Here is a 12,500-nt window from a genome sequence, read left to right on the forward strand (position 1 = left end):
GTGTGACTGACTGACTGTGTGACTGACTGTGTGACTGACTGTGTGACTGACTGACTGTGTGACTGACTGACTGACTGTGTGACTGACTGTGTGACTGACTGACTGTGTGACTGTGTGACTGACTGACTGTGTGACTGACTGATTGTGTGACTGACTGTGTGACTGACTGACTGTGTGTCTGACTGACTGTGTGACTGACTGTGTGACTGACTGTGTGACTGACTGACTGTGTGACTGACTGACTGACTGTGTGACTGACTGTGTGACTGACTGACTGTGTGACTGACTGTGTGACTGACTGTGTGACTGACTGTGTGACTGACTGTGTGACTGTGTGACTGACTGTGCCAGGCTCACCCTGGGCAAGCGACTTGGTGAAGGCTGCTTTGGCCAGGTGATGATGGCCGAGGCACTGACTGTGTGACTGACTGACTGACTGTGTGACTGACTGACTGTGTGACTGACTGACTGACTGTATGAATGATTGTGTGACTGACTGACTGACTGTGTGACTGACTGTGTGACTGTGTGACTGACTGACTGTGTGACTGACTGACTGTGTGACTGTGTGACTGACTGACTGTGTGACTGACTGACAGTGTGACTGACTGACAGTGTGACTGACTGACTGTGTGACTGACTGTGTGACTGACTGACTGTGTGACTGACTGACTGTGTGACTGACTGACTGACTGTGTGACTGACTGACTGACTGTGTGACTGACTGACTGTGTGACTGACTGTGTGACTGACTGTGTGACTGTGTGACTGACTGTGCCAGGCTCACCCTGGGCAAGCGACTTGGTGAAGGCTGCTTTGGCCAGGTGATGATGGCCGAGGCACTGACTGTGTGACTGACTGACTGACTGTGTGACTGACTGACTGTGTGACTGACTTACTGACTGTATGAATGATTGTGTGACTGACTGACTGACTGTGTGACTGACTGACTGTGTGACTGACTGTGTGACTGACTGACTGACTGTGTGACTGACTGACTGACTGTGTGACTGACTGTGTGACTGTGTGACTGATTGACTGTGTGACTGACTGACTGTGTGACTGACTCTGTGACTGACTGTGTGACTGGCTGTGTGACTAACTGACTGTGTGACTGACTGACTGTGTGACTGACTGACTGACTGTGTGACTGTGTGACTGTGTGACTGTGTGACTGACTGACTGTGTGACTGTCTGACTGTGTGACTGACTGACTGACTGTGTGACTGACTGTGTGACTGACTGACTGTGTGACTGACTGACTGTGTGACTGACTGACTGACTGTGTGACTGACTGACTGTGTGACTGTGTGACTGTCTGACTGTGTGACTGACTGACTGACTGTGTGACTGACTGTGTGACTGACTGACTGTGTGACTGACTGACTGTGTGACTGACTGTGTGACTGACTGTGTGACTGTGTGACTGACTGACTGTGTGACTGACTGACTGTGTGACTGACTGTGTGACTGACTGTGTGACTGTGTGACTGACTGTGCCAGGCTCACCCTGGGCAAGCGACTTGGTGAAGGCTGCTTTGGCCAGGTGATGATGGCCGAGGCACTGACTGTGTGACTGACTGACTGACTGTGTGACTGACTGACTGTGTGACTGACTTACTGACTGTATGAATGATTGTGTGACTGACTGACTGACTGTGTGACTGACTGACTGTGTGACTGACTGACTGTGTGACTGACTGACTGACTGACTGTGTGACTGACTGTGTGACTGTGTGACTGATTGACTGTGTGACTGACTGACTGTGTGACTGACTCTGTGACTGACTGTGTGACTGGCTGTGTGACTGACTGACTGTGTGACTGACTGACTGTGTGACTGACTGACTGTGTGACTGACTGACTGTGTGACTGTCTGACTGTGTGACTGACTGACTGTGTGACTGTCTGACTGTGTGACTGACTGACTGACTGTGTGACTGACTGTGTGACTGACTGACTGTGTGACTGACTGTGTGACTGACTGTGTGACTGTGTGACTGACTGTGCCAGGCTCACCCTGGGCAAGCGACTTGGTGAAGGCTGCTTTGGCCAGGTGATGATGGCCGAGGCACTGACTGTGTGACTGACTGACTGACTGTGTGACTGACTGACTGTGTGACTGACTTACTGACTGTATGAATGATTGTGTGACTGACTGACTGACTGTGTGACTGACTGATTGTGTGACTGACTGTGTGACTGACTGACTGACTGTGTGACTGACTGACTGACTGTGTGACTGACTGTGTGACTGTGTGACTGACTGACTGTGTGACTGACTCTGTGACTGACTGTGTGACTGGCTGTGTGACTGACTGACTGTGTGACTGACTGACTGTGTGACTGTGTGACTGTGTGACTGTGTGACTGACTGACTGTGTGACTGACTGACTGTGTGACTGACTGACTGACTGTGTGACTGACTTTGTGACTGACTGACTGTGTGACTGACTGTGTGACTGACTGTGTGACTGACTGTGTGACTGTGTGACTGACTGTGCCAGGCTCACCCTGGGCAAGCGACTTGGTGAAGGCTGCTTTGGCCAGGTGATGATGGCCGAGGCACTGACTGTGTGACTGACTGACTGTGTGACTGACTGACTGTGTGACTGACTGACTGACTGTGTGACTGACTGTGTGACTGTGCCAGGCTCACCCTGGGCAAGCGACTTGGTGAAGGCTGCTTTGGCCAGGTGATGATGGCTGAGGCACTGACTGTGTGACTGACTGACTGTGTGACTGACTGACTGACTGTGTGACTGTGCCAGGCTCACCCTGGGCAAGCGACTTGGTGAAGGCTGCTTTGGCCAGGTGATGATGGCCGAGGCACTGACTGACTGACTGTGTGACTGACTGACTGACTGTGTGACTGACTGACTGACTGACTGTGTGACTGACTGTGTGACTGTGCCAGGCTCACCCTGGGCAAGCGACTTGGTGAAGGCTGCTTTGGCCAGGTGATGATGGCTGAGGCACTGACTGTGTGACTGACTGACTGTGTGACTGTGTGACTGACTGACTGACTGTGTGACTGACTGTGTGACTGTGTGACTGACTGACTGTGTGACTGACTGTGTGACTGACTGACTGTGTGACTGTGTGACTGACTGACTGACTGTGTGACTGACTGACTGTGTGACTGACTGACTGTGTGACTGACTGTCTGACTGTGTGACTGTCTGACTGACTGTGTGACTGACTGTGTGACTGTGCCAGGCTCACCCTGGGCAAGCGACTTGGTGAAGGCTGCTTTGGCCAGGTGATGATGGCCGAGGCACTGACTGTGTGACTGACTGTGTGACTGTGTGACTGACTGACTGACTGTGTGACTGTGTGACTGACTGACTGACTGTGTGACTGACTGACTGACTGTGTGACTGACTGACTGTGTGACTGACTGTGCCAGGCTCACCCTGGGCAAGCGACTTGGTGAAGGCTGCTTTGGCCAGGTGATGATGGCCGAGGCACTGACTGTGTGACTGACTGACTGACTGTGTGACTGACTGACTGTGTGACTGACTGACTGTGTGACTGACTGACTGTGTGACTGTGTGACTGACTGTGTGACTGACTGACTGACTGGCTGTGTGACTGACTGACTGTGTGACTGACTGTGCCAGGCTCACCCTGGGCAAGCGACTTGGTGAAGGCTGCTTTGGCCAGGTGATGATGGCCGAGGCACTGACTGTGTGACTGACTGACTGTGTGACTGACTGACTGTGTGACTGACTGACTGACTGTGTGACTGACTGTGTGACTGTGCCAGGCTCACCCTGGGCAAGCGACTTGGTGAAGGCTGCTTTGGCCAGGTGATGATGGCTGAGGCACTGACTGTGTGACTGACTGACTGTGTGACTGTGTGACTGACTGACTGACTGTGTGACTGACTGTGTGACTGTGTGACTGACTGACTGTGTGACTGACTGTGTGACTGACTGACTGTGTGACTGTGTGACTGACTGACTGACTGTGTGACTGACTGACTGTGTGACTGACTGACTGTGTGACTGACTGTCTGACTGTGTGACTGTCTGACTGACTGTGTGACTGACTGTGTGACTGTGCCAGGCTCACCCTGGGCAAGCGACTTGGTGAAGGCTGCTTTGGCCAGGTGATGATGGCCGAGGCACTGACTGTGTGACTGACTGTGTGACTGTGTGACTGACTGACTGACTGTGTGACTGTGTGACTGACTGACTGACTGTGTGACTGACTGACTGACTGTGTGACTGACTGACTGTGTGACTGACTGTGCCAGGCTCACCCTGGGCAAGCGACTTGGTGAAGGCTGCTTTGGCCAGGTGATGATGGCCGAGGCACTGACTGTGTGACTGACTGACTGACTGTGTGACTGACTGACTGTGTGACTGACTGTGTGACTGACTGACTGTGTGACTGACTGACTGACTGACTGTGTGACTGACTGACTGTGTGACTGACTGTGCCAGGCTCACCCTGGGCAAGCGACTTGGTGAAGGCTGCTTTGGCCAGGTGATGATGGCCGAGGCACTGGGCATAGACCAAGATGGCCGCTGCCACAGCACCACCGTCGCTGCGAAGATGCTCAAGGGTGAGGCGATGACGAGGTGGTGACGAGGTGGTGACGAGGTGGTGACGAGGTGGTGATGACGAGGTGGTGACGAGGTGGTGACGAGGTGACGAGGTCGTAATGAGGTGATGACGAGGTGGTGAGGAGGTGATGACGAGGTGGTGAGGAGGTGATGACGAGGTGGTGAGGAGGTGGTGACGAGGTGGTGAGGATGTAGTGACGACGTGACGAGGTCGTAATGAGGTGATGACGAGGTGGTGAGGAGGTGGTGACGAGGTGGTGATGAGGTGGTGACGAGGTGGTGACGAGGTGGTGACGAGGTAGTGACGAGGTGATGACGAGGTGGTGATGACGAGGTGGTGATGACAAGGTGGTGACGAGGTGGTGACGAGGTGATGATGACGAGGTAGTGACGAGGTGGTGACGAGGTGGTGAGGTGATGACGTGGTGGTGACGAGGTGGTGACGAGGTGGTGACGAGGTGATGACGAGGTGGTGACGAGGTGATGATGACGAGGTGGTGACGAAGTGGTGATGACGAGGTGATGATGATGAGTTGATGACGAGGTGATGACGAGGAGGTGACGAGGTGATGATGACGAGGTGGTGACGAAGTGGTGATGACGAGGTGATGATGATGAGTTGATGACGAGGTGGTGACGAGGTGGTGACGAGGTGGTGACGAGGTGGTGACGAGGTGGTGATGACGAGGTGATGATGATGAGGTGGTGACGAGGTGATGACGAGGTGGTGACGAGGTGGTGATGACGAGGTGGTGACGAGGTGGTGATGACGAGGTGGTGATGACGAGGTGATGATGACGAGTTGACGAGGTGATGATGACGAGGTGATGATGACGAGGTGATGATGACGAGGTGATGATGACGAGGTGGTGACGAGGTGGTGACGAGGTGGTGACGAGGTGGTGATGACGAGGTGGTGACGAGGTGGTGGTGACGAGGTGATGGTGACGAGGTGGTTACGAGGTGGTGAGGTGGTGACGAGGTGGTGACGAGGTGGTGACGAGGTGATGATGACGAGGTGGTGACGAGGTGATGAGGTAATGACGAGGTGATGGTGACGAGGTAGTGACGAGGTGATGATGACGAGTTGATGACGAGGTGGTGACGAGGTGATGACGAGGTGATGGTGACGAGGTAGTGACGAGGTGATGATGACGAGTTGATGACGAGGTGGTGACGAGGTGGTGACGAGGTGATGATGACGAGATGATGACGAGTTGGTGACGAGTTGGTGACGAGGTGATGACGAGGTGATGACGAGGTGGTGACGAGGTGGTGACGAGGTGGTGACGAGTTGATGACGAGGTGGTGACGAGGTGATGATGACGAGTTGATGACGAGGTGGTGACGAGATAGTGACGAGGTGATGACGGGGTGATGAGGTGGTGACGAGGTGATGACGAGGTGGTGAGGTGGTGACGAGGTGGTGACGAGGTGATGACGAGGTGGTGACGAGGTGGTGACGAGGTGATGAGGTGGTGATGAGGTGGTGACGAGGTGGTGAGGTGGTGACGAGGTGGTGACGAGGTGGTGACGAGGTGGTGAGGTGATGACGAGGTGGTGACGAGATGATGACGAGGTGGTGACGAGGTGGTGACGAGGTGGTGACGAGGTGATGAGGTGGTGACGAGGTGGTGACGAGGTGGTGACGAGGTGACGAGGTGATGACGAGGCGGTGATGAGGTGATGACGAGTTGATGACGAGGGAGTGACGAGGTGGTGACGAGGTGGTGACGAGGTGATGACGAGGTGGTGACGAGGTGATGACGAGGTGGTGACGAGGTGATGACGAGGTGGTGACGAGGTGGTGACGAGGTGGTGACGAGGTGGTGACGAGGTGGTGGTGACGAGGTGGTGGTGACGAGGTGGTGACGAGGTGATGACGAGGTGATGACGAGGTGATGACGAGGTGACGAGGTGGTGACGAGGTGGTGACGAGGTGGTGACGAGGTGGTGGTGACGAGATGATGACGAGGTGGTGATGACGAGGTGATGATGACGAGGTGATGACGAGGTGATGACGAGGTGGTGACGAGGTGGTGACGAGGTGGTGACGAGGTGACGAGGTGGTGACGAGGTGGTGATGAGGTGGTGACGAGGTGATGACGAGGTGGTGGTGACGAGGTGGTGACGAGGTGGTGACGAGGTGCCTCCCCCAGACGACGCCACAGATAAGGAGCTCTCCGACCTCGTCGCTGAGATGGAGATGATGAAGACCATCGGCAAACACAAAAACATCCTCAACCTGCTGGGAGCGTGCACACAGGGCGGTGAGTCCACCTCGTCACCACCTCGTCACCACCTCGTCACCACCTCATCATCATCACCTCATCATCACCTCGTCGTCACCACCTCGTCACCACCTCGTCACCACCTCGTCACCGTCATCGTCGTCACCACCTCGTCACCACCTCGTCACCACCTCGTCACCACCTCGTCACCGTCATCATCGTCGTCACCATCATCATTACATCACCGTCATCATGACATCACCATCGTCATCGTCATCATCGTCATCGTCGTCATCATAACATCATCACCGTCATCATCGTCATCATTACATCACCGTCATCGTCATCATAACATCATCATCATCATTATTACATCATCGTCATCATAACATCATCATCGTCATCATCATCATTACATCATCATCATCATAACATCATCATCGTCATCAGCATCATTATATCATCATTACATCATCGTCATCGATACATCGTCATCACATCACAACCACCACCTTATCAACATCATCAGCATCACTCAGAGGCTACCTGGGGGAGCTTTGTCTGTGTCTCAGCACTTGCCCCTACAGCCCTGCTAGAGGCTACCTGGGGGAGCTTTGTCTGTGTCTCAGCACTTGCCCCTACAGCCCTGCTAGAGGCTACCTGGGGGAGCTTTGTCTGTGTCTCAGCACTTGCCCCTACAGCCCTGCTAGAGGCTACCTGGGGGAGCTTTGTCTGTGTCTCAGCACTTGCCCCCTACAGCCCTGCTAGAGGCTACCTGGGGGAGCTTTGTCTGTGTCTCAGCACTTGCCCCTACAGCCCTGCTAGAGGCTACCTGGGGGAGCTTTGTCTGTGTCTCAGCACTTGCCCCCTACAGCCCTGCTAGAGGCTACCTGGGGGAGCTTTGTCTGTGTCTCAGCACTTGCCCCTACAGCCCTGCTGGAGGCTACCTGGGGGAGCTTTGCCTCTAGCTGTGTCTCAGCACTTGCCCCCTACAGCCCTGCTGGAGGCTACCTGGGGGAGCTTTGCCTCTAGCTGTGTCTCAGCACTTGCCCCTACAGCCCTGCTAGAGGCTACCTGGGGGAGCTTTGTCTGTGTCTCAGCACTTGCCCCTACAGCCCTGCTAGAGGCTACCTGGGGGAGCTTTGTCTGTGTCTCAGCACTTGCCCCTACAGCCCTGCTAGAGGCTACCTGGGGGAGCTTTGTCTGTGTCTCAGCACTTGCCCCTACAGCCCTGCTAGAGGCTACCTGGGGGAGCTTTGTCTGTGTCTCAGCACTTGCCCCTACAGCCCTGCTAGAGGCTACCTGGGGGAGCTTTGTCTGTGTCTCAGCACTTGCCCCTACAGCCCTGCTAGAGGCTACCTGGGGGAGCTTTGTCTGTGTCTCAGCACTTGCCCCTACAGCCCTGCTAGAGGCTACCTGGGGGAGCTTTGCCTCTAGCTGTGTGCGTGTGCTCAGGGCCGCTCCTGGTGCTGGTGGAGTTTGCCTCCAAGGGGAATCTCCGAGAGTTCCTCAGAGCGCGGAGACCACCAGGTAGGTGCCACCCACTACACGTGCCACCCACTACACGTGCCACCCACCACACATGGCACCCACTACACGTGCCACTCGCTGCACGTACCACCCACTACACGTGCCACCCACTACACGTGCCACCCACTACACGTGCCACCCTCTACACGTGCCACCCACTACACGTGCCACCCGCTACACGTGCCACCCACTAGCCGTGCCACCCACTACACGTGCCACCCACTACACGTGCCACCCACTAGCCGTGCCACCCACTACACGTGCCACCCACTACACGTGCCACCAACTACACGTGCCACCCACTACACGTGCCACCCACTACCCGTGCCACCCACTACACGTACGCCACCCACTACACGTAGCATTACTACACGTGCCACCCACTACACGTGCACCCACTACACGTGCCACCCACTACACGTGCCACCCACTACACGTGCCACTCACTACACGTGCCACCCACTACACGTGCCAACCACTACACGAGCCAACCACTACACGTACCACCAACTTTACGTGCCACCCACTACATGTGCCACCCACTACACGTGCCATCCACTACACGTACCACTACTACACGTACCACCCACTACACGTACCACCCACTACACGTACCACACCACCAGGTAGGTCCCACTACGCATTCCACCCACACTACACTTACCACCACTACATGTACCACCCACTACACGTACCACCACTACACGTACCACCACTACACGTACCACCAGGTAGGTCCCACTACACGTACCACCTACACCACTACCCATACCACCCATACCAGCAGGTAGGTGCCACTACTACACGTACCACCCACTACACGTACCACCCACTACACGTACCACCCACTACACGTACCACCAGGTAGGTCCCACTACTACACGTACCACCCACTACACGTACCACCCACTACACGTACCACCCACACCACTACCCATGCCACCAGGTAGGTCCCGCTACAGTCACTACACCTACCATCCACACCACCAATACCACTACCCATACCACTACCCATACCACCCACACCACCCACACCACCACCACCCACACCACCCACACCACCCATACCACTACCCATACCACTACCCATACCACCCACACCACCACCCACACCAACACCCACACCACCCACACCACCACCCACACCACCCATACCACCCACCCACACCACCCACACCACCCACCCCACCACCACCCACCCACACCACCCACACCACCACCCACCACACCACCACCCACACCACCCATACCACAACCCACCCACACCACCACCACCCATCCACCACCCACACCACCACCACCCACACCACCCACACCACCCATACCACCCACTTGCTGTTCGCAAACAGCACTTGCCCCCTACAGCCCCCCTGTTAGAGGCTACCTGGGGGAGCTTTGTCTTTGTACTCAGCACTTGCCCCCTACAGCCCCCCTGCTAGAGGCTACCTGGGGGAGCTTTGTCTTTGTACTCAGCACTTGCCCCCTACAGCCCTGCTAGAGGCTACCTGGGGGAGCTTTGTCTGTGTCTCAGCACTTGCCCCCTACAGCCCTGCCAGAGGCTACCTGGGGGAGCTTTGTCTTTGTCCTCAGCACTTGCCCCTACAGCCCTGCTAGAGGCTACCTGGGGGAGCTTTGTCTGTGTCTCAGCACTTGCCCTTACAGTCCTGCTAGAGGCTACCTGGGGGAGCTTTGTCTCTGTACTCAGCACTTGCCCCCTACAGCCCCCCCCAGCTAGAGGCTACCTGGGGGAGCTTTGTCTGTGTCTCAACACTTGCCCCTACAGCCCTGCTAGAGGCTACCTGGGGGAGCTTTGTCTGTGTATCAGCACTTGCCCCTACAGCCCTGCTAGAGGCTACCTGGGGGAGCTTTGTCTGTGTACTCAACACTTGCCCCCTACAGCCCCCCCTTGCTAGAGGCTACCTGGGGGAGCTTTGTCTGTGTACTCAACACTTGCCCCCTACAGCCCTGCTAGAGGCTACCTGGGGGAGCTTTGTCTTTGTACTCATCACTTGCCCCTACAGCCCTCCTGCTAGAGGCTACCTGGGGGAGCTTTGTCTTTGTACTCAGCACTTGCCCCCTACAGCCCTGCTAGAGGCTACCTGGGGGAGCTTTGTCTCTGTCTCAGCACTTGCCCCTACAGCCCTGCTAGCGGCTACCTGGGGGAGCTTTGTCTTTGTACTCAGCACTTGCCCCCTACAGCCCTGCTAGAGGCTACCTGGGGGAGCTTTGTCTGTGTCTCAGCACTTGCCCCTACGGCCCTGCCAGAGGCTACCTGGGGGAGCTTTGTCTGTGTCTCAGCACTTGCCCCTACAGCCCTGCTAGAGGCTACCTGGGGGAGCTTTGTCTCTGTACTCAGCACTTGCCCCTACAGCCCTGCTAGAGGCTACCTGGGGGAGCTTTGTCTCTGTACTCAGCACTTGCCCCTACAGCCCTGCCAGAGGCTACCTGGGGGAGCTTTGTCTGTGTCTCAGCCCTTGCCCCCCCTACGCGCATGCCGCAGGCATGGACTACACCTGCGGCGAGGTGACACGGGTGCCGGACGAGCAGCTCACATTCAAGGACCTCGTGTCCTGTGCCTACCAAGTAGCCAGGGGCATGGAGTACCTTGCTTCTAACAAGGTGAGGATACACACTCGCCACCAAACAACCACCACCACACTCACCACCACGCTCACCACTACACTCGCCACCAAACAACAACCACCACCACACTCACCACCACGCTCACCACTACACTCGCCACCACGCTCACCACTACACTCACCACCACGCTCACCACCACGCTCACCACTACACTCGCCACCAAACAACAACCACCACCACACTCACCACCACACTCACCACCACGCTCACCACTACACTCGCCACCAAACAACCACCACCACGCTCACCACCATGCTCACCACCACGCTCACCACCACGCTCACCACTACACTCGCCACCAAACAACAACCACCACCACACTCACCACCACACTCACCACTACACTCGCCACCAAACAACAACCACTACACTCGCCACCAAACAACCACCACCACACTCACCACCATGCTCACCACCACGCTCACCACTACACTCGCCACCAAACAACAACCACCACCACCACCACACTCACCACCACGCTCACCACTACACTCGCCACCAAACAACAACCACCACCACACTCACCACCACACTCACCACCACGCTCACCACCACGCTCACCACCACGCTCACCACTACACTCGCCACCAAACAACAACCACCACCACACTCACCACCACACTCACCACTACACTCGCCACCAAACAACAACCACTACACTCGCCACCAAACAACCACCACCACACTCACCACCATGCTCACCACCACGCTCACCACTACACTCGCCACCAAACAACAACCACCACCACACTCACCACCACACTCACCACCACGCTCACCACCACGCTCACCACCACGCTCGCCACTACACTCGCCACCAAACAACCACCACCACACTCACCACCACACTCACCACCACGCTCACCACCACGCTCACCACTACACTCGCCACCAAACAACCACCACCACACTCACCACCACACTCACCACCACGCTCACCACCACGCTCACCACTACACTCGCCACCAAACAACAACCACCACCACACTCACCACCACGCTCACCACCACGCTCACCACTACACTCGCCACCAAACAACAACCACCACCACCACCACACTCACCACCACGCTCACCACCATGCTCACCACTACACTCGCCACCAAACAACCACCACCACCACACTCACCACCACACTCACCACCACGCTCACCACCACGCTCACCACTACACTCGCCACCAAACAACAACCACCACCACACTCACCACCACACTCACCACCACGCTCACCACCACGCTCACCACTACACTCGCCACCAAACAACCACCACCACCACCACCACCACCCCGCTCCTACGTGCGTAGTTGGGCCAAGGGCTGTGAGCAGCGAGCAAACCCGGCAGGCTGTTGAGGCAAGGGCTGTGAGCAGCGAGCAAACCCCAACAGCCTCCGGCAGGCTGTTGGGGCAAGTGCTGTGAGCAGCGAGCAAACCCCAACAACGTCTAGCAGGCTGTTGGGGCAAGGGCTGTGAGCAGCGAGCAAACCCCAACAGCCTCTAGCAGGCTGTTGGGGCAAGTGCTGTG

General features: G+C 56.2%; 1 protein-coding gene across 1 annotated transcript in view; it reads left to right on the forward strand.

The window, feature by feature from the left end:
- The window catches only part of LOC116957720 (fibroblast growth factor receptor 2-like), a 111,423-nt gene that overhangs the window by 71,959 nt on the left and 26,964 nt on the right, over positions 1–12,500 (forward strand). The window contains exons 14-17 of the mRNA XM_076057546.1: positions 4,452–4,573; positions 6,734–6,844; positions 8,261–8,335; positions 10,836–10,954. Coding sequence (XP_075913661.1) covers positions 4,452–4,573; positions 6,734–6,844; positions 8,261–8,335; positions 10,836–10,954 — 427 coding nt within the window. The remainder of the gene's footprint in view (positions 1–4,451; positions 4,574–6,733; positions 6,845–8,260; positions 8,336–10,835; positions 10,955–12,500) is intronic.

The sequence above is a fragment of the Petromyzon marinus genome, chromosome 83 (assembly GCF_048934315.1).
Source record: "Petromyzon marinus isolate PM22_M1 ecotype Great Lakes invasive population chromosome 83, UKy_Petmar_22M1.pri1.0, whole genome shotgun sequence".
Classification (NCBI taxonomy): domain Eukaryota; kingdom Metazoa; phylum Chordata; class Hyperoartia; order Petromyzontiformes; family Petromyzontidae; genus Petromyzon; species Petromyzon marinus.